Genomic DNA, 27,174 nt, shown 5'->3' on the forward strand with positions numbered 1-27,174 from the left:
AGTTTTCTCCTCTGTCAGGCAGTATAGGAGTCATGTGAGGATGGAGTTACTGATGGAGCCCCTGACACAAGAGCGCTCTGAGGCCAAGTGACTACTGATAACAGGGACAGCAGCTGACACAGAGCACATGCCACCAAGCTTGTACTCTGTTCTTTCTCAACACATACCCACACCTCAAGAAACTGAGGCCCAAAGAGTAAAGAAAAGTGGCATAGCCACACCTGCCTAGCTAGCCTGACCCTCCTCTATACAGAGACCTGGAGATGGCCAGCTCTGCCCCACTCCAGTGCATTGGGAGAGAAACTGGAAATGACCACCTAGGGTCATTCAGGACACCTATGGGGTCCCAGAGCAGGGTCAGCGGAGGCCTCTTCCCAACCCCACACCGTGGAAGCTTCCAGGGCCTGAGCCCAGGCAGCAGGTGACAGTGTCTAGCTCACCACAGCCGGGTCAGGCAGGTGCTAATTCCCACCCGCTTCTGCTAATGCAAAAATAAACGCCAGCTGTCCTGCAGATCTCAGCCTCTATTTTAGTTGGGGTGTTGGCACAAGCCTTTTGTGGGCAGCTCGGGAGGGTGCTAGATGGCAGCTGTGGCCACCTCCCTGCCCTCTGCAACTCGAGGAAGGCATTTCAGGTTAGGGTACTGGGGGATCCTTAGGGACTGATAGAAACTTAACAGAGAGGCCTTATTCCCAGGAAGACTGGGTTGGTACCAGGTCACTCACACAGCCTCAGTCACCATGCTGGAAGTATTGCAGAAAAACCATTAGCAGAGCTCTAGTGCCCCTCATGTCCCAGTCAGTGGCAACCCATACCCTGCCCCGCCCATTGTTTGGCCATCCCTGAGGGTACAGTTCCAGGCTGGCCACACTACATACTGCCTCCTCCACTCCCTGCCTGTTGACTATGAACAGACATGACCCTTCACCCGCATCAGTTTCCTCATCTGTCAAATGGGAAAGACGACCCTCTAGAGTCAAGCCAGAGGAGAGGGACCAGGTGCTGACTGAGTCATTCTGCAGAGACTCCTGAGTTTGCTATGTCAGTTTAGGGTCCTTCCCTCCAACTACATACTGTGCAAGACCTAGGCAGGCTCAGGAAACTGAGACAGGAAAACTGGCAAGATGGGAGCTCCAGGCTCCCATGGGGAATGAGCATCCTGGCCTGCCGCTCTATCTGACCCGACTGCCAGTAGAGCTTGTGCAAGGACACACTTTGAGCTGGTAACTGCCCAGACCAGAGTTCAACCTGAAGATGCAGAGGTGAACAGGACACACCATCTTGCCCCGTACAGCAGACAGCCTGTAGGGGAGACTGGAGTAAACAGGGAAGCCCTGCACCCAGGCCAAAGACACACAGGTCCTGAGGAATTCCAAAGATTCTGCAGCTGTAGAGGAGCCCTGTGGCCTGGACTTTGAGGAATGCATAGGACTACAGCTATTTGCAAGGAAGTCATAAGCACACATATGCTAAGCAGCTGCAAGGAGACCCTGAAGTTTCTGGGCTGTAAGACCCTCCAAGTGAGATCCGGAGCTACCTCTCCAGCAGTGGGCACAGAAAAACCAAGAGGACCTGGACTGAGAGGCTGGGAGGCAGGGAAGGGGTGGCCATGGCAGAACCGGGAATAGCAATCGTTTTGCCTCTTCCTTTCAAGTGTTCAGCTGATCCCTGACCTACTGAGGCAGGAATGGGGTTTAGAAGTGGGAGGCACCTGGGGCTTGAGAGCCAAGGCAGGCTTGGTTATGGGCTGAGGTGGGACTTGGCTGGCAGATGGGGCCTAAGCAAGCACTCCCCTTTCCGCAGCCATGCCTGGGTCTCGGCAAGAAGAAGTGATTGACCACAGGCTCACGGAACGTGAGTGGGCAGAGGAGTGGAAGCACCTCAACAGCGTGAGTGTCCAGTGGTGGTTGCTGGGCCTCCATGACTCCCAGGGTGTTGGCCCAACTCTGGTGCCTGAGGCTCATGGGGAGGAAGTAGCACTGAATGTGAGCCTCTCTGGCAGCACCCCTCATCAGGACTCACCTGAGAGCCTACTGACTGCCTGCCCCTTTGTGTGAGCACCATTGTCCACTGTTGGCCTGTCAGAAATCTATGGGAATATCAGGCCATGCAGGCAGACTGCCCTCCTCTAGTACTTCCTGCTCAGAGGCTCTTGCAGAGTAGATCCTGGTGGTGCAGGGCAACCTTGTGGCAGGATGCCCGAGCCCCTGGTCGAGCCAGGCAGGCTACATCCTAATGTACCTCCTAAGAACTCTGCTCCTCTGATCACCATGCACCCTGCAGTGTGTCCTTTGCCTGCTTTTTGAGAAGGAATGTATGGCCCGCAAGGCAGATTACCCTCAAAATTTCAAGGGGAAAACCTCAAGCCCCTGCCCTGCATCCAGACAAGCTCTTATTCAAGTTGGGTACCCATAGGTATCAGAGAACGATTTCACTGCTTGTGGGGAGCTGAGGTGGGCTTCCACACCCTGCCTTCAGGGGTGATGGGCTGGCTGAGCTCCTATGAACTGCCTCCCCTGACCTGTCCTGTAGGATGGCCATATCTGGCCACAGCCCAGGTTCCAAAGTACTGAAGGCCCTTCTGCTCACCTGCAGCTCCTGAATTGCATCATGGACATGGTGGAGAAGACACGGCGGTCACTTACTGTGCTGCGCCGATGCCAGGAGGCTGACCGAGAGGAGCTCAACCACTGGATCCGGCGCTACAGCGATTCCGAGGACGGGAAGAAGGGCCCCACGCCTGCCTCGGCACGGTCCCTCAACAGCTGCAGTGGCCCTGAGGGGTCTCAGCTAGGTGTGTACCAAGGAAGAATATGGGGGACCCATAGTGAGGGGCTGCCAGCTCTGCAGTCTTTGTAGAATGGTGCTAACACCCCCAGAAAGCTGGCCAACACTCAGGCCTTCCTTTAACAGTGACCACTTTACTGGGAAAAATTTGCCTGGCCTTCTAGGAAGCATGGAGTTCTCAGGATCTGGTAGGCAGGAGCCAGAGCTTAGGGGGATGCTCCTAGGATCCTCTGTTCACCCACCACAATGGTGACTACAGAGATCAGAGGAGGCCCAGGACATCCCAGCTTCCAGCCTGAATCCATGTTCACTAACTGCAGAACATGCCATCCATCCTCTCATGCCCCTTGTGGTGCAGGGGCATCTGCCCTGTTCCCAGAGAAGAACATCCTTCCTTGAAGCCCTGGCCAGAGTAGAAGGGATTCTAGTATGGGAGAGGGCAACTGATGGGTCCACCCTGTGTGTGACACTACACCCCCTCCCCCGTGTTTCAGATGTCCACCGGGAGTTCATGCCCAGGACCCTCTCTGGCTATATGCCCGAGGAGATCTGGAGGAAGGCTGGTGAGTAGGGCTATGAGGACAGATCCCGGGAACAACTGTGAGAAGTGTCCATTGTACCTCAGCTGGGCCCCATGTACATCAAAGCTTCACACATCCTGCCACACACTGGGACGTGCACAGATGCAGTCATGCAGTACACACAAACACACACACACACACAGCAAGAATTCACACAGCCTGCATCTGGCTTTTCCTGGATGAGCTAAGCAACAGAGCTGTGGTTCTCAAAGCAGGGCCCTCACAATAAGAGCCTGCTTGAAGCCTATTGGAATAGAATCCTGGACACAACCCGAGCATACTGGGTCAGACTCTGGGGCTGGCCTTCACCTCTGGGGATGCATGCCAGAGTGAGAACTGTAACAGTGGCAGGCAGAGGCTGAGCCTTGTTAAGTTCATCTGTGCCTCTGTTCCTCATGTACAGGCTTACACACATGTGCCCAGGACTCAGGCATTCACCCGCATACCTGTGAGCATAGGTATGGGGTTATTGCCTTGTGCCTTTGTGTGCACACATGCAAGGTATGGTAGGTATGTATGCACACAGATGCATTTAGGCTCCTGTTCAAGTTGTCAGTGTAGAGGACCCAGAGCACCAGATGGGCTTTCCTTGGTAACTATTGGCCAGCGTGCCCAGCAGCCCACATCCTGTGCTTCACAGAAGAAGCCGTGAATGAGGTGAAGCGCCAGGCAATGTCAGAGCTACAGAAAGCTGTGTCTGACGCGGAGCGCAAAGCCCATGAACTCATCAACACAGAGCGCGCCAAGATGGAACGGGCCCTGGCCGAGGCCAAGCGGCAGGCCTCCGAAGATGCCCTGACTGTCATCAACCAGCAAGAGGACTCCAGCGAGGTAGGGCTGCTAGCCACCCGTGTGCTCCCTCCCTGCCTCCAGGTCCACTGCAGTCTGGGACCTGACCTGGGCTAGAACCCCTCACCTGTGGAGCTTTGGGCAACATGAGCTCCCTGTTCTTAGTGGTCATGGTCATCACAGGTGACAGGAAGCAAGCATGCTGTCCCTTCAGCACTGCTTGTCAGCACAGAGACTCATAAGACCTGGTAAGGTGTCCCTTGGGCCTACCTAACCTGAAGCTGCAGTAATTGAGGGTCCAGGAGTGATGGCTTATGTAGGGTCCTGGCACGTGGTGGGGGTAGGGGTGCATTCCACCTCAGGCTGCTGCTATCAAAGCCCCTGTTCTTTAGTCTATGAAAGCAGGAGGTGTGAGGAGAATGACAGGTCCTGACGAGGACCCGGGGCCTCCCTGGGCTCCTGGCATGTAGGCAGGTGTCCAGTGAGCAGGAAGGTTATGGAGAACTGTGGCCTGTGTGCCTGCTGTCCGTGTGCTGGGCTCCGTCCTGCAGGGCAGGTGTGGGAGGGCTCTGCAGCCTTTTCCTCTGCTCCAAGACTTTGTTGGCAGGGTGTCAGGGAGAAGAAGAGACCCTTTTCTTGGGAAGTCTTGGGCTAGCCTTTGGGAAAGGCCAGGTCTCCAAGCACCTGCATGAGCCACTGCCTAGGCTGGCTTATCTGGAGGGGTTGCAATTTGTGCATCTTTGGCAAATATCTGTGGGAAAACAACTAGAACAACACAGACAAAACCTCCTAGTTGGGGCTAGGAGATAGCTCAGTGAAGTGCTTGCCATCAAGGTATAAGAACTTGAGTTCACGTCCCAGAACCCACGTATAAAAAACCCAGCCCGGGGCTAGAGAGATGACTTAGCAGTTAAGAGCACTGGCTGCTTTTACAGAGGACCTGGGTTTAATTCTAGCATGACCATAACAAAGGAGATTGACGCCCTCTTCTGGCCTCTGTGGGCACCACACGTGTGGTGCAGTTACATTCAGGCAAAACATTCATACACATAAAAATAATAAATCTTGAGCCAGATGTGGCGGTGGACACCATTAGTTCCACCACTCAGGAGGCAGAGGCAGGCGGATCTCTGTGAGTTCGAGGCCAGTCTTGTCTACACAGTTCCAAGCCAGCTGAGGCTACAGGGAGACCCTGTCTCAAAAAGACCAAAATATATATATATATTTTTTTAAAGTTCCAAGATTCACATGCAGGTTATATTTAAACAAATGTGGATCTTGGGATTTTAAAGGGAAAAAAGCCAGGTGTTGTGGCACATGCTTATAATCCCAGCACTGGGAAGGGAGAGACAGGCAGACACTGAGGCTCACTAGCCAGCCATCCTAGCCTAACTTATGAACTCTAGGCCAGTAAGAGACTCTGTCTCAGAACAAGGAGGACGGCATTCAAGTATGTTACCAAAGGTTATGCTCTGGCTTCCGCACGCACACACATTTACATGTACCCACATACTCATGTGCACACACACACACACACACAAGGTCTCAGAGTTGTCATGAGAAGAGTAAAGAACCAACTAGAGTGTTTGGGGACCAGGTGATTCCGGGAGAACCTCACTCATTGGCACATGACAGCTGAGCAGACCCGAGGAAGGGGAGCGTAGAACTCTCAGGTGCCACAGCTGTCCTGGTGGAGGGGCCAGCAAGGCCAGCATGTGTAGAACAGCATGAGCTAGAGAACAGGAGGCAACGGTGAGGCCCAAGGCTTTGGAAGCCAAATAGGGACACAAACTGTGCTTTGACTCTTGAAACAGAGACTGTGTCCCAATCCCAAAGTCCAGCTGCCTCCTGGGAATCTCTTGCAGGCCCCACAGAGAAACAGTTAGGAAAGGGAATCCTGCTCTACAGCCACCCCTCACCCAAAAGAGCCCAGCGAGTGGTAGATAGCTCAGTCGCCAGGGCTCTGGGGCTCCTGGGGTACATGCCTAACTGGATCTCAGCAGCTGCAAGTGAATGCATTACTGTGCCCCCCCCAACACACACACACACACACACACACACACACACACACACACTTTTCAGCAGTTGGCAGGGTATTTAGGTGTGTGGGGTTTGGCCCCCTCTGACCATCCTCTCTACCCCCTCACATCCAGAGCTGCTGGAACTGCGGGCGCAAGGCCAGTGAGACGTGCAGCGGCTGTAATGCAGCACGCTACTGTGGGTCCTTCTGCCAGCACAAGGACTGGGAGAAACACCACCATGTGTGCGGCCAGAGCCTGCAGGGCCCCGCAGCTGCAGTAGCTGACCCGCTGCCCGGACAGCCTGACGCCACTGCCAGCCCCAGTGAGGCCGGCTCAGCAGGGCCCTCTCGTCCCTGCTCCCCAGGCCCACCAGGCCCTCTGGACGCCGCTGTGCCCCGCTGACCCCCAGACCCCAACACCCAGCCCATGGATGCCATGCCCTGACGACCTCCTGGCCCCACCCTGGCCTACCAGATGCCTGGCCTGAAGCCGGCCAGGTGGAGCCACTGCTGCTACCGCTTCTGTCCAAAAGAAAACACAGATTCAACAAAACTGCATCCATGCAACCCCCTCAGCTACCTGATGAGGTCTCCCAGGACCTCCCACAACCTCTTCAACATCCTCAGAAGTCATCATGGAGCTGCAGACAGTGGGCACCGGCAGGAATGTGGCCAGCTCTGCCTGCTGTCTGTCCCCTCTCTGTGCCTGTCTATGTCTCTATATCTCTCTCTTGATCTCTCTGTCTTGCCCTGTGTCTCCGTTCTGTCTTTATAATGTCCCCATGTTTTCTCCATAATCACAAAGTCAGTGGCTTTCAGTGGAGAATGGGGGGGGGGGTGTTTTGTTGGCAAACAAGCTACTCAGCAATGGACAAAGAAGACTGGGGTTCTGCCGTTTCCTACGAAAAAAGGAAGAAAAACTGTGATTTTTGTAGCCACAGTTGCTGTGTCACCCAGCTAACCCCAGGGGGATTGACGCACGCAGCAGAGATGGTGAGAATGATTCAAATCCAACTCGAGAAGCATTTTTTTTTTTCAATTTCAGGTTTTTTTTCTTTTTCTTTTTTCTTTAATGTCAAACTCTTTGGCTTTAAGAAAAAAAAAATCCAAAAAGTCATTTTTAAAAGCAAAAGAAACATACCTATAAACTACCTTGCCAGCTAGCCAGCCAAGGATGCCGGACACACCTCGCTCTCTCCAAAGGAAATCCAAAAAGCAAATGCAAGAAATCAAAATCCAAAATTTTTTATCACTGCCAAAGTATTTTTTTCAGCCTCCAGCCTGGGTTAGGATGTCAGTCTTTTATTTTAGTTTTGATTTTGTCAGGGGTGTTGGGATATTGGGATTTGGTGGGTTGAGCCAAGAAGAAACTTTTTGTTCTTTGTCAACTAGTAGGCAGTGCCCTCGATGGGCAGAGGGGTCAGCAGCAAGGCCATGTGCCGCTCAGCGCTGCATCGGGAAGCCCGAGTCAGCGTGAGCCTGAGTGTCGTGTGCCCCAGGGCCATGTCTGTGTGTCCCCGTGTGCAGGAGAGACACCTCCTCATCCCGTCTGTCCTCATGCCTCTGTGACTTCTCATACTTCATTTTCCAACTTGTGAAAAAAGTGCTAAAGTGTTCTTCCCAGAGAGCACAATTCCGAAACTAAACTGTGACAATCTTTTGAGTTGATTCTTGACTGCTTTCGAGAGCGTAGAGACAGCGAATTGCGCTTGCTTGGTTTTTCCTCCTCTACCTCTTATCTCCCTTCCCCACCCCATGTCCATCTCAGTCCTACCACCACCCACCCCCAGTGTCTTGCTGCGGCTACCCTCATTTCTCTCAAACTTTTGCAGAAAAAAAAAAGGAAAAACACACACACACACACACACAAGCCAGCAGCCACCCTCATCTCACCTGGAAGACTCAAGCCCGGCTGTACATACCCCTGTGTTGCAACCCCTGTGTGCGCTCCAGCCCTGTGGGTGACCGGTGATGCCTACCCACCCGCACTCCAGCCCTTGTGCTTACCCTGCCCTCCACCCACTCAACTCCCTCAAAGACCAAGGAGGAAATACGGAGGTTCACACCTGTACCAAACAAAAGGACAGCAGACAGCCCGGGTCTACACCTGGGCATGTGGCTGCAGCAGGCTCCAGGCCCACAGTGCAATACAGGGAATCACTCCTGGACCCTGGGCCCGGGGGGCCCTGCCCAGAGCAAGGCGTGCAGCGTGTGTTAATGTGAATGTAAATAGTCTCCGCAGAGGTCCCAACCACGGCATGAGTACCGAGGAGATGTTTGCCAAATAAAAAGAAATTAAGACAAACCACAGAAGTATGTGAAAGTTAGGAAATACTTTCAAAGGAGTCTGAGCTGTGGTCACCTGGGCTTGTTTGGTGGCTGGTATTGCTTCACAGCTGTAACATTCTTTGAGCCAACTTTAATATGGAAGAATCCTGTTGGGCACCACCAACCTGATGCTAACCCAGTGGAGCTTGACACTACCACCCTTGCTCTGAAGACCAAGGTAGATCTCATCTTCTGGAAGATTCCTGAGGCCACAGCCCTCCAGCCCACAGAGATTTGCTTCTGTGGGTTTCATAGAAGCCAGGACACATCCTTCTAGTGGGCCAACTTTCCTAAGCGCCAGCCTGCTGAGACACAGAATCAGTGTGCTGGTGGGGAGACCTGCCTCCCTCACAGGGAGCGTCTCTGGGCTCCACTCCCAACTCCTCCCCACGTTGTACTTCCCCTTGTCTCTGTTGCCCCATGCCAGGCAGCATCTGGGCCCTTCCAGGTGGGCAAGGCAGGTGGCCATGAGTAGAAAAGAGCCCTGGGTGACAAGAGGTGGGGCACCACATTTGCGGGGGGAAATCAAGTTGGGCCTTCAGCATGTACAGTCTGACAAGGTGGTACTGGAGAGCCATGATCTCTGAAGATCTGGGTGAAGAGCCCTAGGGTGGCTGATGACTGTCATCTCCAATATTAGGACTCAGGGGCACTCATTCCTAGTTGGGGACGCCATTCTGAGGTAGGTCTCAGAGGGGCCCTTCACCTAGGGACCCACCAGTTTGCTTTGCCTGCAGATACCTCCTTCCTTCCCCTCACAGTGTCCCTTTTTAGGGACAAGCAGACCTACGAGTACAGCAGAATGCTGGCCAGCCAAGTTGGCCTCGACATACTTAGGGTTCAGCAGAGCCTCCAACCCCAGCTGTTGGAAGGAGCAGCCCCACAAGACAACTAATAGATGCCCTTTGACCATAGTAAATCCGTGTGTGAGGAGATTCGGCGGCCACCACGATGTAGATACCCAGGGTGCAACTAATAGTAGAGCCCCAGCAGTCAAGGGAACTGCAAAATCAGGATGGTAGCGAGGCAGAGGTAGGAGTGTAAGTGGAGAAACTGGACCAGAAACAGCACCAGGGGATCCCAGGTATATGGATGAGTTTTGGACGGGCATTAGCAGTGTCACCTGAGGCAAGTTAGGAAGGTACTGAAGTGTGAGGGTCTGGTAACACTGAGTGCTGTGCCCAGGCTCCAGCCAACCAGAGACCTCCCAGCAGTACCAAATATGAAACCCACAGGTTTTGGGAGAATGGGGTCCATGGGGTGTTTTCTGTTGGGAGTTGAGCTCCTAGAGGCCGTGATTACACATACTCTTCGTTTCAACTGGTCTGCCTGGGGCCTTCACCTTCCCCATACTATACAAAAAGGGCTCTACACAGAACTAGGGGGAATGGTGCCCCATGCCTGCCTCCTTGGAGCTCATCCTGCTACCTTTTCCATGTCATAGACCATGTACCCTGCCTCCTGCTAACCACAGTCAAACATGAACCAAACCTGTGGGACATGGCTCGCACAGAGCCTTGCTCTCTCTCCCAAACCCCAAATCAAAATGGCAGCTTTGCTCCTGTTCTGAGGCCAAAGCTAAGTCAGGAAGGCTGAACAGGGTAGGAACGTGGCAGCCAGAATCCCTGACCCTCAAGACCCAGCCCAGTCACTGCCCTGCAACCTTATAACTTGTGGTGTGTGACACCACCTCTCCCACACCTCCTCTCATTTTGCCCAGCTCTGCCCTGAATCCAGGCTGGCCTTCCCTGAGGGCTTCCCTGAGAAGGTTCTTTCCAGGTAGTCCCCCTGACCTGAAAAGGGACAGAGGCCAATGGCTCTCATACATGTGGCCATAGGTACATAGCTGGGCTGGATCACATCGAGAATCAGGTCCCATTGGTTGTCTGAGTCAAAGTTAGAGGAGACAGCCCCCACAGGAGAGGCCAGAAGAAGTCACCCATCAGGGACTTAGGGCAGAAGCTCTGTGAGGGTCAGAGATGATGGAAATGGACAGAATAGGAGGGAGGCAGGGCAGTGTCATCCCCAGGCCACAGTGAACAGGGACCAGGATGGGTCCCAAAGGTCTCATTTAGTTTGTCAAAATAAATCCTCAGATTAACAGCAAAGTAGCATCTTGGGCACCCATCTGTCAAACTGCCTGCCCTTCAGCCCAACCACACTAATGAACTAACACTTCTGAGTTCACCCTTCTGATCCACCTAGACATCTGCCCATCAACTCATCCCCTCCTTCTACCCACCTTGACCCACCTCCATCCACCCACCCACCTCCATCCATCCACCCACCTACCTGCCCCTCCACCCACCTTGACCCACCTGCCCCTCCATCCACCATCCACCCACCCACCTCCATCCACCCACGCACCCACCTCCATCCACCCACCCACCTCCACCCACCCACTTGCCACCTGCCTCCATCCACCCATCCACCAGCCACTTGCCCATTCACTGAGCTGTTCATTGCTTCATACCCAGCACACCACCTTCATGCTTGTTTGTACTCCAGTCCCACCCACACAACCATCCCTGGATCCGTCCTTCCAACCATCTCCACCCACTGTACCCAGAGTAGTATCACCAGCTCCTTTAGTCTTCCTTATGGCTTACACTGTGCTTGCCCTGGGCCAAACAGGGCTGCCCTAAGGGCCCCTGGCCATGAGATAGTAGCCCTTTTTGGTGCCCTGCCCCGCTATGCCTGCTCCACACACTTCCAGAAATCTATGAGGTTCCAGCTATGAGCATTGTGGAAAGACTAGCCAAGTTCTAATGACAGCTGTGACACATCTGGTTGGACTGGGGCCAAAAATGTGTGCTGGGAGGAGACCCACACGCCTGTTCAGGGGTTCTGTGAAGGCCACCAGTTAGGTAAGCGTGTTCTCTGCAAGTGGAGGCTGTCCTCCCCACTTTTTTCTGGAGTCAACCACCAGAGAAGGGGTCTTCAGGGGAGGAAGGCAAGCCAGTAACAGCCTCCCGTGAGACAGTTCAGGGCCCTGTTCCTCCTCAGGACTCTTGGGTGCCATTCCCACCTTCTTTGGTGAGGTCTTAAGTAGCTAAGAGTTGAGACTGTCCAGTGTGGCCCTTCCAAATCTCCTGATGGTAAGGGGTTTTCTCTGGGGGCATTTGGGGCCATCCACAGTTTCCCCTGATAGCCCTCCCTGCCCTTCCTGAGGCTCCCACCATGTAGGGAAGTGTCTGAAATGAGGCTAGGGAGAGGCCCCCAGATTATCATCACACTGGCAAGAGGAAGAAACCATAGGGAGAGGACCTTGAGGTTCACTGGGCTCAGGCAACTCACCTCCTGTGGACAGCCTGTCACAACAGCCTATGCAGGTCCCCAAGTTCCAGAAACTCTATTTTGCTTGTTTTCTGTTCCTTTTCTTTCAATCCAGCTGGTCCATGGAGTAGCACCCCAGAGACTGGGAAACAGGAATGCAGCATCTGACCCAAAGTGCAGCCTACTTACCATATCCTCAAATGAAGGAACCAGCCCCTGCTCTCCGCCTCAACGCGGGGCCCAGCAGCCCTCAACTCACTATATCTGGGGTGGGCCAAGGGTCAGGCCTGGGGCACAGCCCCGCACAGCCTGCTGGGGAACTGATGCTCTTCCACTTCCTCTTCTCTTCTCCCCGCAGGAGCTGGGCTGAGAGTACTCATTGTTTTCTTCATGAGAAGCTGCGTTCCACAGCCCTCCATGTCTGAGTGCTGTGTCAATGCCACCCACCACTGTCCCCTGCTGTCTTATATGTTTACCCTGTGGACCATGGACACAGTGATCAGGTTAATTACATGTAATAAAGTGAGCATTTGCTATGATGGCTCTGCTGCTCCTTGAGACCATTCTACACACATGGTCACCACACTGAAGGGAGGTTCTCCCGGTGGACAGACAGATATGGGAGGATGTGGTGTTGAGTGTACCAGGGAAGAGATAGGACCAGGACAAAGGGGACCTACAACCCCTCTGCTGCTGCTGCTTCCTCGGTGAATAGGGTCCATCTTGGAAGGCTAGGTCTTGGGGAGTTCAGGATAACCTTGAACTCCAAATAAGACACTGAGGGTCTCGTGGGCCTGACTCCTACAGCTGACTGAGGACCTGATAGAACACTGAAAACCTGAGGGGACAATGAGGGCCTGGGGAAACTGAAGACCCAAGGGGAGCACAGCAAGGAACCCCCATCTTTGTCTTCTTGCCTGACAACTGTATCCTGGCTGGGGTGGGTCCCTCTACAACTAGATGGTGCGATGGTGGCTGCCTGGAGGAAGTGGCTGTTATTAATACTGTCCCAGCTTGGAACACAGTGTATTTTGAAGACATTGTTGGAAAGGCCAGCATGGGGGCAAGCTGTCCCTAGGCCAGGCGTCTGGCTGGAGCCCCACTGGGCCTGGTGTGTCAGCAGTCTCAGGATAGCATGGGGCGGGGTGGGGGGTGACAAGGTTTTTCCACTGCAGACACTGAGCTCAGAGGGGAAACTGGCCAGGGGCTGGGCTCTATCCAGCTGGTCTTGGCTTGGACACAGCCTGCCGTGTCCTGCCTCCCCCATGGAAGTACAGGAAAGATCCAGGTAGAACCCCAGTGCAGCTTCACACACAAAGGTGGAGGACATGCAGGGCAACAGTAGCCCCGTGTATGTCCAAGTTCAGCCTGTCCTGGATGACCAGCTTGTTCTCTGATGTTGCTTCTGCTCTGCCAGGAGAGACCTAGGGGAGTAATTGAAGCAGGACTGGGGAAGAGGCCAATGGCTACTCGGGGAGGAGGGGCAGTGGCCCAGGACACAGAACTCTCAGGTCCTGTATATATACACACTGGGCTGAGGGCAGGAGGCCAACTCTGGTCAGACCTACTTTTTCTCAGGCCATGTGACTACCTGACAGCCCTTCCCTATGGGCCACTGCAGTTTCTATTATTGAATTGTTTGTGACACGGTCTTACTCTGTAGTCCAAGTTTGTTTCGAACTTGTGGTGATCCTCCTGCCTGAGTCCCAAGGGCTGATTATAGGCATGAGCTACCACGTGAAGCACAATATTTTTTAATACTTCATTTTTATTTTAATGTGTATGAGTGTATTGCCTGCATGTATGTGAGTGCACCCATGTTGTGCAATGCCGCGGAGGTCAGAAGAGAGTTTCGGATTCCCCTGGAACTGGAGTTAAGGATGGTTAGTAGTGGTCATGTGGGTGGTAGGAATTGAACCCGGGTCCTCTGCAAAACCAGTCGGTGCTCTTAACCACTAAGCCATCTCTCCAGCCCCCACAATATGGTTTTCAGCCTCTTTGGCGAACAGAATGGACACGGTGAGCACATGGGAAGTCAGACTAGGGGTCAAAGGCCAGCAGCTTCCCAGGACTGCAGCAGCCATAGTTGCCCCTACCTGTCTCCTGACTCCTTCTTTCCCCCCTATATGGGGGAAGGGCGGTCAGCCACCCAACTTCATATACACAGTGTAGCTCCACCTAGCCTGTCTCTACCACAGCCCACATTTCCAGGAGGGAAAACTCCATTGGCTAGCCTGGGAGCACAGTCACAGAAGCATGGCTGTGGATGTGGGATTGTGGAGTTACCTGTGGATTTGGGGGTTGAGGAGTTACCCTGTGAACACCTCTTATTGTTACAGTAATGTGCACAGTTGACCCTAAGGCCCATTGGAGTGGGTTCAGGAAGCATTGGTGCCCATGTACGGCCAGAAGTCAGCAAGCCTGCCATAAGCTTCCAGATCCACTCCTCTGGTGTGTGCCCCACGAAGGAGGAGGTGGACACAGACCTGCAGAGGGCCTTCGACGAGGTGACGTCAGAGGCACAACAGTTGGGCAGGGCTGGAGAATGCTTCGCATATCTGTATCTCCCAACTACCCATTACCCACAGTTCAGCCACAGCAGCTGAACCAGGAACACAGCTTGGTTTAATTGGCTCCCATTTAAAAAGTGGCCTGGGTGGGGTGGGAGAGGGGAGAGTCTCTGAGGAACCCATGAGCCCAGACCCCAGTTCTCAGCTCCAGGGGCCCTTACTCAGATTGACCTAGTGCATCCAGGCACCCACAGTAGCATCTGCCCTGGAAGCTGGCACTGGTCCTATGTTCCAGAGCTGTCCTTCCCCACTGCTGTACTAAGTAGCTTGCCCAAGCCCTGATCCTCCATTGGTGCCTGCTGTCAGAGGCATACTCATGGCATGCTGCACGCACCAAAAGACAAGAGGACCCCACTGAGCTTACGGCACAGCCAAACTCAGGCAAGTGAAGCCCAGTCCACCCCACCCTGGATTCAGCCACCCACCTCTAAGTGTCCTTGGGGGTGCAGCTGATGAAGAAGGTGGGGAGGGGGTCTACAGCCTTTGACCCCTCAAGCAGGAAACCTAGCCTAAGCTGGGAGACCTTAAGTGCTTTAGTGGAAGCAGCTGGTCTGGGGGGAGGGCTTAAAGGAGAGGGCCTTAGGGCAGGTACAGCTGTGGAGGTGAGCTGACGTGAACAGAGAAACGTTGTCAAGCCCACCCTCCGTGCACACTCATGTGGCCTTTCCTGAGCAGCACTCTCTTCCCACCTCCTACTGAAGCCTGGCTCCAGACAGTCTCCTCAGACCTCGAGGCCCAAGGCTGGGGGGCCTGGACCAGGATGGAGAAGACCCCTCTCGGGCCAGGGAATGGAACGGAGAGTGATGAGGAAGCTGAGGAAAACCAAGATGCAGGCTTCTTGCTGTCTCTGCTGGAGCCAGAGAACCTGGCCAAGTGCACAGTACCCAACCAGGTAGCACCAGGGCACTATCCATGGAGGCAGGTTTGGACCTGGACATGGGGTGAGAGGTACAGCTGACTAGGAGATGAGAGGACTGATGCCCCCTGCATGCAAGAGGAAGCAGTGAAGCCCACACTGCAGGCTTCTGGGGCCTCCCTGGCTAGGGGGAGGTCTCCTGGGTGGAGCTGTCAGGGCTTTCTGGACCCTGAACACTGGCCCTGGCCTGTGGTGTCCTAGGTCATCCCCCAGTAGCTATGACTGCAGAGGCCAGCTGGCCATAGCTGCCCTCCCTTCTAGAGGGACCTGCAGGCTATCTACCCTAGGCTCACTGTGGGGTGGCCAGCAGGAGCTGGAGGCCATCAAGCTGAAGCTATGGGCCATGGAGCATGCTGAAGCACTGCTGGAGCCACCCTGTGTGCTGGACAAGACCACAGAGGAAGAGGGGGCCAGGGCTAGACAGCTGCTGAGCCCTGAGACCATGGGTAGGATCCTGGGACCTTTGCTAGCCCTGACCTTGTATGGCAGGTAGACAATTGTCCTTCCAAGTCCCTGACTACTAGCTGAGGCTCTGAACCCCACCTGCTCTAGAAGAAGGGGGGCTCAGGATGGCCTCTATATGAGGGCCATTGAGGGAGCATTCTGGATGACCCCACAGCGTGACTTCCTTAAAGGCCTGGGTGACCGCCCCTAGGGCCATGAGAAATGGATTCCTCAGTGGAGTCCTCTTGATGGTCCTGAAGCCCTCTCTCTACAGGCTGCTGCTTCCCTGAGACCCCCAAGGAGAAGGTGGAGGCCGACCACAGATCTGTCTATGTGGGCAACGTGAGTGACAGAGGGGTGGTCACAGCTCTCCCAAAGGATCTGGCCCCATTTAGGGTGTCTAGCTAGGCAGTCACAACAGTGTCTACCATGGATGGGGCTGGCTGTGAGCATGAGAAGGGAAGCTGTTGAATGCTAAACTCAAGTGCCTCCAGAGCCAGAGGCATAGGTCTTACCTTGGGGACAGCAGAGGGAAGGCAAGACTGTAGCCCCTGGGCAAAGTCCACGGAGGTGGTGGGGACTAGTCCTTGACCACTCAGCTCAGGCTGAGTTTGAGCATTCTGGTTTCTCAGCATGAGCTGGAATTGGGATTTTCCTGGAGATTTACTGCTTTTAAAAGGCCACACATACCTGGCATGAGCCAGAATGTGGGGCACAGCCAGCTGCTCACATAGGAAGCCCTTGACTGTCTCTTGGCAGCAACCCTGGGCAGGAGTGGATAGAGCCTCAGCCTATCCCCAGCTAGGGGCCAACCTTGGGGTCTCTCCAACCCCTCTCTGCCACAACCCCCTAGTGGGAGGTAGACAGAGTCCAGCACTTATAGCAGGTTCCCCTCCTGGGAGCAGGTGGACTACGGTGGCTCAGCCGCTGAGCTGGAGGCCTACTTCAGCCCCTGTGGGGAGATTCACCGAGTCACCATCCTGTGCGACAAGTTCTCTGGACATCCCAAGGGGTCAGTGTGGAGCAAAAGCAAGCTGGGCAGTGAGGGCAGGCCTGGCCCCTCATCCCTTGCCCCCTCATTCCCCACCTCCATCCCCCAGCTATGCCTACATAGAGTTTGCCTCCCAGAGCTCTGCTCAGGCTGCTGTGGAAATGGATGAGAGCATCTTCCGAGGCCGGGTCATCAAGGTGTGTTTCTCCGGGTGTTTTCAAAGTCCTCTAGGCTACCACTGAGCCCTGCTTACACATTAACTCAGATCAGAGCACCTTCCCAGGACTCACAGCTACCCATCCTGACCCCCTGGGCAAATTAGCTAAGCATGGCCAGAGCAGAAACCTTCAGTCCCAGGGCTAGGCTTAGTGTGGGTACAGCCTGGGAAAACAAGCCAGACTCCTCTGCAGGGAGGTGTTGGCCATGACCAGGCATGTCATGTGACCACAACTGCATCCAAGTCAAGGTGGAGGGACAATTTCAGCCTAAATGGGGGGGCTCAAGGCTAGAAACGCAAGCCTTAGGCTCAGCCTGGGTTCTAGTTTCAGGATACCCTGGTGAGGAGAATGCAATAATTTGGGTTCCAGGTACTTCCCAAAAGGACAAACTTCCCAGGAATCAGCTCCACGGATCGTGGTGGGCTGAGGACAAACCTACGTAGCAGAGCCCAGCCCTTCCTAAACAGCAGCCTCCAGCACAGGCCCCGGTTCAGATCCCGTGGGCAGACCCGGTAAGTAGGCCCATGAAGGAAAGTGTGGACCTGGAGATCACAGCAGGGATGTTCCTGGGCCTTATCGTGACTAGCTACAGCAGGTCTGCACTGGGGGAGGCAGGGACTGTCATCCCCTCAGCTGAGCCTTGACAGTACAGGGCACTTGGAAAGAAGTTGAGTCAGGGTTGCTGCCTGCCCGGACAAGCTCTGGGCTCCCTATTGGGAGGGCTACTCCTTCCTGGTCGCTGGGGCTCTGCAGATACCAGGCATCCCTGTTATGGAAGTGGGCATCCAGAAAGGGTCCTCTGCCTGAATCATGGGCTGACAAGTACAGGTAAGGCTGCAGCTGAGCCACAGACCATGTGTGGCCACTCCCAGCCCCAGCCTTTCTCCCCTGGGACCCTCCCAAGGCAGCAGGAACCTGAGGTGCCCTCAATGCCCCTTCCCCAAGTCTCTGAGCAGCTTGGTGATGACCTTAACCTTCACCCCGATAATCTTCCAAGCCTGTCTCCTCTGAAGGTGGCTCAGCTGCCATTATCCCCCTACCTCTCCACAGGGGCCGTGGACGATTCTCACCGTGGTTCTCACCATACTGAAGGGATGGCCTAGTTTTGAGAGTGGGGCCAGAGGCTGGGTCAGGAGTAAACAGCCGTCTTCCCCACTTACTCCAGGCATGTCTTCCAGCCTGGCAACCCACAGGGTCTTTGAAGGTGGCCTGGACTCCCAGGTCATAGTGGGGAGGGAGGTGGGAGGGGGAGGGGAGACCCAGGGTGAGCTGGGATTAGCATCCTCAAGAAACTCCTTTTAAAGAAGAACAGGTGTGTGTGTTGGTGGTAAAGCATAAATTATTAAATTTGAGAATTTTTAAGCGCATGTAACAACAGATCTCATTTCGTGCTCCTCCCTTGGACACAGGTTCACGTTGTACCTTTCTCTGTGGAGTTCCGTAGAACGGTGATGTGACCGTAGGACTCAAAAAAATGGGGTTCTGCTGCGTGATTCAACAGGCAGTGAACAGGGAGCCATCCCATCAGTCTCCCTCCATGCCTCCCTGGATCTCCAGGCACACTTGACCCTGACCTCCACCCCATCCCACCCCCCAAGAGGTACCTGGCATAGGCCTGAACTGGTCAGTTCAGGAAGCAGAGGTCAAGCCTGTATTCTGAGCAGTGTGTGTGCCTGACAAAGACAGGTTGTGCCGTGTGCTGCCACTGTGCTCAGCAGGAAGAGGTGGTCAGGCCCAGGTTTGCCCAATGCAAACACTTGTCCACACCAACAGTCATTCCTTACCTCATGCTCACCTCATTAATTCCTTAAGCCCTAGCACCCCTTAAGGTGCACCCTTCCCCAGAGCCTGTGGCTACCACATTAAGCCCCACCCCTCCGCCTCCACCAGGAGACCAGCTGGGGCTAGACCAATGCCCTCCCTGGACTCCATCCATGCTAATCCTCCTCAAGCCACTTTCACATTCCTTGTGGTTGTGGGCCAATGTGTGTCACCTTAGTTAGGTGGATGGTGCTCCCAAAATGTGACTACATCCTCACATCCAGAGTATAAAGGCAGCTTGTGGTCTTATTTGAAAAAGGCTCTCAGATGTAATTAGTGGCTCCACAGTGTTCTGGATTGTCCAGTGGACCACAAATCCACAGCAGGCAGGGCCTCAAGTGAACCCTGCAGGTCAAGGGAGACCTGGGTTGCCAGAGTTATGGGAGCTAGTCAAGGCCTGGAATGGATCCTCTCTAGGCCTTCGGGAAGTAGCCCTGCCCACAGCTTTGCTATGGATGTGAAGCCTTCAGGTGCTGTGGGAACTGCTGGGCCAAGCCTGTTCATGGCACTGTTAGAGCAGCCCTGGGAACTGGAGGTGACTGGGCTACCCTGACCAGCCCAGGCTGATCTCCACCCAGTGGGCAGATGTTTTCAGCAAGTCTGGCCTAAGGTGGCTTTTCGGGGACATCCCCAGCATCAAAGTGACCCAGCCAGCAGCCAACCAAGAGGCTGAGGGGCAGGGCCTTGCCAAAGAGTGGAGCCGGCCCACTCCACATCCCAGTGCAGACCACCACATTCTTGAGCCCACGCTCCCAGGTTACTCGCTCTTGCCCTCTCTGGTTCTTGGTTTCCTTTGGTGGTTTTTTTAGACAGGGTTTCACTGTGGCCATAGCTGCCCTGGAACTCACTATGTAGACCAAGTTGGCCTCATTCTCACAGAGATCCACCTGCCTCTGCCTCCTCAGTACTAGGATTAAAGGCGTACACTACCATACCCAGTCTGCCCTCTCTGAATCTTGGGGAACCTCCCACCAGGGGCTTTGGTTTTGATGATATGGTTGTCCCTTTAGTTCAGCAACCTCTGGTCCTTTTCTGACACATATAAGTTCTTTCCTTTGGAGGGGCCCAGGAGACCCTCCTTTCCGTTAGACTCAGGCATGTTCGGGACAAGGAGAATGGGAGACTAAGACATGAACACCCCTCAGCATGGCACCTGTCCAGTGCAGACCTCACCAGCAGTAGCCCACTGCCATGTGTACGCCAAGAATCGGGCCACAGACTTTTCTCCTACAGTGCCCTGGGTCTGCAGAAAGTAAACAGTACCGTAGGTACCAGGAGGGAAGACAGGCAGCAGATGGCTCCACAGATACCTACAATATGAGTCACGGAGCTGCCATCTCAGCCCCAGGGTGGACACCCTGCCCCATGACAGGCAGACCGTGGCCCTCCAAGGCCAGCCTCAGGGTGCAACTGCCCCACCTGCAGGTCCATATGAAGGTGAGCAGATTACATTATTACCTTTGTTCGGAAGCCAGGCCTGACAGTGAGAAGACCCCCTGCTGCAAAAGGCACTTACAGATACACTGGCCTCACAGGAACCAATAGCAGTGGCTGAAACAAGAGGGGACTTTATTGCCTCAGACATGAAAAGCTGAACTTGCGTAGTCCAGGGCAGGCTCGTCAGCCCAGAGTTGGGTGCCTTCTTCTCCACTCCATGCTCCTCATCAAATCTTACCTTCAAGCTTTCAAGAGGGCTGTTTGAGCTCCAACTGTCATATCCAACTTCCAAACAAGAGGGTAAAAGGTCCTGGGCACTCTGTTGTCAGCTGAATCCACTTTTAAAGGATCTTTCCTGCAAGTCTCTCCCAACACCACCTTTCCTGTCTTAACTACCTACCCTGGTGTGCGGAGGAGGGGAACAAAGGGCACTTAGCCAACTGTCCCCAGTAAATAAGGGACTGTCAGAAAGAAAGGGAGAGGGGTACTGGGGACAAGGTGCAGTAGCCATGGCACCCAGTGCTCAAGCAAGGTGATCTCCCTTGAAAACTCAAGATCCCAAGATTCCACCTCACTTCCTTCTTTTTGCCAAACCCAACCTCCTGCTAAAGCCTTTAACCCGAGTGTGCCTGGGCTCCATCTGGGTCAGTCAGCTGCTTGAATTTCTCGGCTAAATCTGCTGCTCATCTCGGCTTGGAGGCCTGGTCTCTTACAGTATTTCCTAATGACTCTGTGCTCAGTGGAGGGAAGTGCTGATATGCAGACTGGCTGTCTCTCACCCTACCGGAGCCAACCCATGTGGACAGTTCATAGCCCAGGGCCAAGGTGAGACACTCTGCAGAGGAGGGGGGGATTCATGGCTAGTGGCTCAGGGAAGACAGCACAGAGCAGCAAAGTCTGAAGGGGACTCAGGCCAGCCACCTTTGCCACCTCCTAGGACATTAACCACTTAGCCACAAGGTCCGGCAGCACAGGGGAGCCAGCCATAGCCACCACCTTCATGCAGTCAGAGGACCATTATCTGAAGAGAGCCTGCCTTGTCCTTACGGATGCATGCCATGGGAGCTGCATCAGCAACCCTGCTGACCTCCATGCACACTGACAGGAAAGGTTCCTGGAGTTTCTTATTTTGCACTTGGGAATCAGCAGCTGATCCAACACTGGGGTCCATGAGGCTTTCCAGCTTTCAGCAGCTCCTGAGGCCATCAATGTGCACAGGCGGTGGGTGGTGGGTCCAAAACGCTGAGGGCCCTTGTCCAAGGGGGAAGGTGTGTGGCCCTTTGCCTTGGACCACTTTCACCCTCAGGCTGGCCCTAGGCTCCTCCCAACCCTTATCACTCTGGAACACTCACCTGCTGTACTCAGTGCCCTCCCCTATATAGCCCGGTTGTGGTCACAGCTCCTACCCAACTCCACAGTCTCTGGGCCTCCTACACCATGCCCTTCAAATCTACAGGGAACATGTTTTCTGCTGCATCTGGTCCCTACCAGGTCCTCAGCTGAACCCTCTGACACAGAAGGATAAAGTAGATCTCATCTCAGGAAACTTTAGTGGAGAGGCACAGAGCACAAGGCCCACAGGGAGAGGAAGGGGAAAAGTCATCTCCAAATAGGATTGCACACACACTTCTCTTCCAGGTGACTGGAGCAGAGCTCCAACTCAGCAGACCTGGATCATCATCGACGTCACCATGTTATCAAAGGCCCTGAGAAGAAAACCCAGATTCAGAGCAGGACAAGCTACAGCCCTGCCCTCTGCTGGCAGAAACTGGCACTACCCTACCAGATCTCTAGGACTCTGGGGTTTTTCCAGGGTCCAGAGAAGTACAATGTACACCCATCAGACTGGGCACTGATACCTGTCTTCTGTCTCCACAGTCCCTGCATGGCCACTGCTGGCCCACTGCTCCACAGCCTTCTCTAGAGGGCCTCCCAGGAAAAGGCCTGCAGGGTGCAGGCAGGGGTAGGGAATGAGCCTCATGAGCAGGCAATGCTGCCCCTCCCTGTGCTGCTCAGGGACACCTGCCTGCTCTCCCTTGAGACCCAGGAAGACACAAGACACACAGTAAGGTGCCACCAGAAGGGCCTAGTTTGGGCCTTGTCAACTGCAAGGAACTCCTTGGGAACTGGCCTGGACTGGAAGCAGGTGTGGAGTACCTGAACATGGAGCCCATGAGTCCTGATGAAGCAGTGAAATGAGGTCCATCCAGCTGGAGGGAAATACCCAAACCCAACACAAAGGCACACCAAGCTACAACAGGGTCACAGCAGGGGTCCTTGCTGAGCCCTCTGGAGGGCCTCAGGTAGCCATCCTGCACACCTGGGAGACAGATGGGCGAGCCCTGCCCCAATCAGCCTCAGTACACTAAAGGCCTGGGTCAGTATTGACTGGAAAAATGGGCTGGCTACTTTGAAATCATGGCCCTAGGACAGTCAATCATAGCTCCCTTACTTTTCAAATGGCTATGCTATCACAAGGCAGGACCTACACGAATACACAAACACAAAGGCAGGGCCCACCTCGACTGGATTCGGTCTCCAGGGTTGTAGAACGGATTGCACATCACATCTGTGTAGGAGTTATGCAGCTTCCGGAACATCTGCAAGACCCAAATGCAGTCTAAATGAGCAAGTGCACAAGGCTGTTGCAGACTTCCGGCTTCTCTGAGGAACAAGAAGCAGCAAACACCCTCCGCCCCCACATGCCCCCCTCCCCCATCCCTCCCCACCCCACACTTACACTGCGAATCTCATTGTCTCGCAGGGCTGTGTTGGAGGAATCCACCACCATGACAAACTTCACCTTGGAGTTAGTCACATAGCCATATCTGCACAGCTGGTTAAGGAGCATGCTTTGACACAGGGGCTGTAGCAGCACATGACACAGAGGGATCACCATCAAAAGCCTGCAAAGCCCAGGGACCTCTGTTGACCTTGAATCACAGGAAGTGCCCTACCTGGGCTGGCCCTGTGGCAACTGTGCAGGTGTGTACCTGGACTCTGTACACTAAGGACAGTTCAGCCTCTTTCTGAACTAACGCAGGGCCCAGAGTTTTGCCATCAGAATGTGACACACTAGCTCCTCGCATCAATGTCACTGTGGACGGGCTGCATTAGTGCCCATGGGAAAGTCCCAAGACTACATGGTCTTGAATAATTTGTTCAAGGGATGGTCAAAAGTTTCTAGTGTCACATAAAGTTGAGCCTAACAATGACATCATGAAATAATCACCCTTAGTTCAAAGGTGATGTTCTCTAGAGAGTACAGGGAGACCCAGACACCCTCCAGGTGAATTCACACGCTCCAGGAAGCCCAGTCTTGCTTTTTCCAAGTAACTCTTCCAATTAAGGGAGAAAATCTTTAGATCTTTAACTTCAGGCCTGGCCAGCTGAACACTCTGGATTTTCTTTTCCAGTGTTTCCTGGCACAACTGCAGGTGCAGTGCTGGGCACTGCAGGATACACCTTGTAGTCCTCAGTCGGGTAGAGCAGGCCCAGGTAGAGCTCCCTCTGGTCCACCAGTGCCTTTCCCATGGCAGAGATCTTCTCGTCCACCACGTCCAGGGATGTGTGCACCATATAGTGGAACTTGAGCTCATTTTCTGAGGGGGTGCTGCGGATGTACAGAGGGTAGTTCTGCAAGAAGGTGACCACTGAAGGTTATGGGGATCCACCCACTGAATGCCAACTCTGACCACAGCATCAAAGAGTTCCTGAGGTGGGCTCTTGGCTTGTCAAATCCTTATTCTCTAAAATTCACTGTGGCAGATACTGCCTTCAGGAGCACAGTCTAACCTAAGGACATTTGTGGGTCATCTGCAGAGAGGGAACTAGAGATAAAACTCAGTGGCAAAGCACTTGCCTAGAATCCCGAGGCCCTAAATTCAATCCCAGTACAAAAAAGAAAAATATATATTGGGCTGGGGATGTAGCTTAGTGGAAGAGTGCTTGACCAGCATGCATGGGGTCTCAGGTTCAATCCCCAGTACCAGAAGAAAAGGAGATGAGGACAAGAAGGAAGAAGAGGAGACGGAAGAGGAGGAAGAGGAGAAGGTGGAGGAAGAAGAGGAAGGGAAGGAAGAGGAGAAGGTGGAGGAAGAAGAGGAAGAGGGGGAAGGTGGAGGAAGAGGAGGGAGAAGAGGATGGAGGAGGAAGAAGAGGAAGAGGAGAAGGTGGAGGAAGAGGAGGAAGAGGGTGGAAGGTGGAGGAAGAGGAGGGAGAAGAGGATGGAGGAGGAAGAAGAGGAAGAGAAAGATGAGGAGGAAGAGGAGGGAGAGGAAGAAGAGGAGGAGGAGACCTATGTCCTCTGAGGAGCAGGAGGGCAGGCAGAAATGAGATGCCCAGGAAGATGGGAAGACAGGCTTGAGCACAGCCTGACAACTTGCCCTGACACCTGAGTGAGTCGTTCCTCTTCCTGAGTCCACTCTGGCTCAACCACTACCACATGGCACCATGAACACTGGCTATTTCCTAATAGCCACACAATGGCAGTGGCCGTTTCTCAGCCCGTCAAGGCTCAGCTCAAACCCTCATCTCTACACTTGATCATCCTAACCCCTAAGTGAACTGCCACGGTTCACCATGTCTGGATGGTATCTATCTGGTCCCCACCTACTGGAGCTGAACGACTGACTCAGGACAGCTTGGTAGGTGCCGATCTTCAGCCATCTTTTACCCAAAAAGCAGCTGCATCTTTTACTGGACAGTTCCAATTACGATGGGTTTATGGGGACATAATTCCCTCCTGAGGAACACCAGTTGTGGCTGGTCGGGACAGAGCTTCACAGCACCCACAAGACCACAGCTCTCAGGGAAGATCTGGTAGGACAGACTCCACGCAGCAGGATCACGTGGATCCCTGGATCCGTCTTAGCATTCATAAACAACTTTCCAGGGAAAACAGAAAAAATGTTTGCCACCAAGGAGGGTGCAGGAGGCATTAGGGCTATCCTAGGGTAAAATGATGTACTTGGAGTCCAGGCAGACATGACACGTGCTCACATTGTATTTAAACACAACTGTCGGGCTAGAGAGACGGCTCAAGAGTTAAGCTGCTCTTGCAGAGGATCTGGTTTGGTTCCCAGCACCCGGTGGCTAACAACTGTAACTCCAGCTCCAGGGGATCAGACGCCTTCTGTCCTTCGAGGGCATTGCATGACACAGGTGCACTTACATACATGCGGGAATATAGTCATACACATAAAATAAAAATAAATAAGTAAAAAGTAAGTTTTTTAAATGTTTTTAAAATAAGCCGGGCGTGGTGGCGCATGCCTTTAGCCCCAGCACTCGGGAGGCAGAGGCAGGCGGATCTCTGTGAGATCGAGACCTGGTCTACATAGTGAGTTCCAGGACAGCTGGGGCTACAGAGAGATCCTGTCTCATTTTTTAAAAAAATGTTTAATAAGTAAATAAACTGTCCGGAGAGCAGGGGGCCGCTGGGGCAGAAAGACCGGACGCGGAAGGCGCGGAGGCCCCGGGAAGGACGCACAGGGCCGAGTGCAGGGCAGCTGGCGGGGAGAACGGGCAGGAGAGTCCTGAACTCGGGGCTCGGAGACTCAGGACTTGGCCCGCGGGGTCCCGTGAAAGGAGACCCGCCGCCCGCCGCCCGTCGCCCCCGCCTCAAACGTGCCTACCTCCTTGGCGATCACCGCTATGCACACCGCCATATTGGCAGTCCGCGCGCCGCGTGACGTAACAGCCGCATCGACCAGGCCCCGCCCCATGTGTCACTCAGGAGTCTGTCATTGTGGCTCCGCTCATTTCGTCCTTCGGCGAAGGCCCCGCCCCTTTCCTTCGTGGCTCCGCTCTCCCTTTCAGGTAAAGCAAGCCCGGGCCCCACCCTTTCTTGTCAGGCTCTGGCCCCAGGAGCCACTCAGGCAGCCTAGGCCCCACCCCTGCGTCATGGCCCCGCCCGTCCTGTCAGTCAGCTCCCGCCCACCGGTGTCGGTGGCCCCGCCCACCCTGTCTCTCACTCAGCCCCGCCCACCCCTGCGTCATGGTCCCGCCCACCCTGTCACTCAGGCAGGCCCGGCTCTCATCTCGCGGCCTGGTCAAGTCCAGGCTGTTGTGAAAAGCCCTTCCTGTCCCACCGAGGCCCAGACCCCGCCTTTCCTGTCTGGACGCGCCTCCTCAGCGTGTCACTCAGCCTGCCTGGCTCGCCTCAGTCAGGCTCAGCTTCTCTCCTCTCCGCCCCGCCTTTTGAGTGGCGTTGCCGCCAGGCCCCGCCCCGCTGTCGCGCTAGCTGCAGGTCTCTAGCTGGCTGGGTTCGCGCTCCGCTCGTCTTCGCGGGACTCCAAAGTTACCATGGCGGCGGTTACCCCAACGACCAGCGGGTGGAGGCTGCTGCTGGTGCTGAGTGCCGTGGGCCTCGAGGCCGCGGGTGTCCCTCAGCCCCCCAACATCGTGCTGCTGCTCATGGATGACGTGAGTGGGGCCGCGCGGAGTGAGACACGGGAGGCCTCGGGCGGCGAGTGGGGACCCGGCGAGCCCAGACTCGGGTCACGTGTCTCCTGCACGTCCCCGTGGTGGGCGTCCGTGCACAAGTGACCCTTCCATCTCCTCGGCGTCCCCTCTACCCTCCGTGCCCACCCACCTCCCCTGGGTCTCTGGCATCTCTCCCAATCTGCCCTCCGTGCCTATCCACCTCCCCTGGACCTCTGACGACCCCCCCTTCTGCCCTTGCTGCCCACCCACCTCCCCTGGGCCGCTGGCGTGTGTCCTCGTGTCCCCCCGTCCCCCCCCCACCGTGTCCCGTCCCCCCCCTTCCGTGCCCACTCACCTTCCCGTGGGCCTCTCGGGGACTCTGACCAAGTCAGCCATGTAAGAGCTGCTGAAAGATGAGACTGTCACCTGACAGGCAGGTGTGCAGTCTGGGACTCCATGGATCCAGCCCTGGAGCAAACCTGTTCTAGTGCTCTCATCAGGAATCTGTGACCCTGCAGTTATATGGAAGTTTAGAAATTAGTCACTTAGGGGGGCTGGAGAGATGGCTCA

The 27,174-nt window shown here is 54.6% G+C and overlaps 4 protein-coding genes across 10 annotated transcripts in view; 3 read left to right on the forward strand and 1 right to left on the reverse strand.

The window, feature by feature from the left end:
• Cbfa2t3 (CBFA2/RUNX1 partner transcriptional co-repressor 3) overlaps positions 1-12,320 on the forward strand; it is a 58,672-nt gene extending 46,352 nt beyond the window's left edge. For 4 of the 5 annotated variants that reach the window (XM_008840531.2, XM_008840530.3, XM_008840533.3 and 1 more), the window contains 5 exons: positions 1,804-1,889; positions 2,596-2,794; positions 3,282-3,350; positions 4,009-4,199; positions 6,311-7,829. In XM_008840531.2, coding sequence (XP_008838753.1) covers positions 1,804-1,889; positions 2,596-2,794; positions 3,282-3,350; positions 4,009-4,199; positions 6,311-6,580 — 815 coding nt within the window. In that variant the 3' untranslated portion in view covers positions 6,581-7,829. Of the gene's footprint in view, positions 1-1,803; positions 1,890-2,595; positions 2,795-3,281; positions 3,351-4,008; positions 4,200-6,310; positions 7,830-12,139 lie in introns of those variants that run through there. The other variant, XM_008840535.3, reaches the window with a different exon arrangement.
• A 2,565-nt stretch (positions 12,321-14,885) lies between these two features.
• On the forward strand, positions 14,886-18,107 carry Pabpn1l (poly(A) binding protein nuclear 1 like, cytoplasmic). The gene is made up of 7 exons (XM_008840536.2): positions 14,886-15,243; positions 15,578-15,713; positions 15,986-16,053; positions 16,617-16,723; positions 16,812-16,899; positions 17,290-17,432; positions 17,971-18,107. Exons 1-7 carry the CDS (start codon positions 15,007-15,009, stop codon positions 18,008-18,010), a joined length of 819 nt encoding a protein of 272 aa, XP_008838758.1. The 5' UTR covers positions 14,886-15,006; the 3' UTR covers positions 18,011-18,107.
• A 2,186-nt stretch (positions 18,108-20,293) lies between these two features.
• Positions 20,294-26,026, reverse strand: Trappc2l (trafficking protein particle complex 2 like). Of its 3 annotated transcripts, none has more exons than XM_017799999.2 (5): positions 25,815-26,026; positions 23,642-23,791; positions 22,919-23,006; positions 22,699-22,778; positions 20,294-21,884 (listed from the first exon to the last, which is right to left on the reverse strand). In XM_017799999.2, exons 2-5 carry the CDS (start codon positions 23,755-23,757, stop codon positions 21,839-21,841), a joined length of 330 nt encoding a protein of 109 aa, XP_017655488.1. In that variant the 5' UTR covers positions 23,758-23,791; positions 25,815-26,026; the 3' UTR covers positions 20,294-21,838. The 3 variants fall into 3 exon arrangements, with proteins under 3 accessions (XP_017655488.1, XP_008838759.1, XP_029423001.1); XM_008840537.3 differs by having other exon boundaries at positions 23,642-23,814; positions 25,815-26,023; XM_029567141.1 differs by lacking the exons at positions 23,642-23,791; positions 25,815-26,026 and adding an exon at positions 23,136-23,610 and having other exon boundaries at positions 22,919-23,044.
• A 212-nt stretch (positions 26,027-26,238) lies between these two features.
• Positions 26,239-27,174, forward strand: part of Galns (galactosamine (N-acetyl)-6-sulfatase) — a gene marked incomplete in the record, with an annotated part of 29,652 nt that continues 28,716 nt past the window's right edge. Inside the window, 1 exon segment of the mRNA XM_008840538.2 lies at positions 26,239-26,604. Coding sequence (XP_008838760.1) covers positions 26,485-26,604 — 120 coding nt within the window.

Source organism: Nannospalax galili, unplaced genomic scaffold, assembly GCF_000622305.1.
Source record: "Nannospalax galili isolate Female #2095 unplaced genomic scaffold, S.galili_v1.0 scaffold459, whole genome shotgun sequence".
NCBI classification, from domain to species: Eukaryota; Metazoa; Chordata; class Mammalia; order Rodentia; family Spalacidae; genus Nannospalax; species Nannospalax galili.

Bases quoted from the DNA above. Each gene is read 5' to 3' on its own strand.
- Pabpn1l (XM_008840536.2), top strand. From the start codon at position 15,007: ATGTGGCCTTTCCTGAGCAGCACTCTCTTCCCACCTCCTACTGAAGCC. The intron at 15,244-15,577 runs GTAGCACCAGGG...GGTGGCCAGCAG, and splicing joins AGTGCACAGTACCCAACCAG to GAGCTGGAGGCCATCAAGCT. The intron at 15,714-15,985 runs GTAGGATCCTGG...CTCTCTCTACAG, and splicing joins GCTGAGCCCTGAGACCATGG to GCTGCTGCTTCCCTGAGACC.
- Trappc2l (XM_008840537.3), bottom strand. From the start codon at position 25,904: ATGGGGCGGGGCCTGGTCGATGCGGCTGTTACGTCACGCGGCGCGCGG. The intron at 22,779-22,918 runs GTAAGTGTGGGG...TGGGTCTTGCAG, and splicing joins GAGACAATGAGATTCGCAGT to ATGTTCCGGAAGCTGCATAA. The intron at 21,885-22,698 runs GTGGGCCCTGCC...TTTTCTTCTCAG, and splicing joins GGAGACCGAATCCAGTCGAG to GGCCTTTGATAACATGGTGA.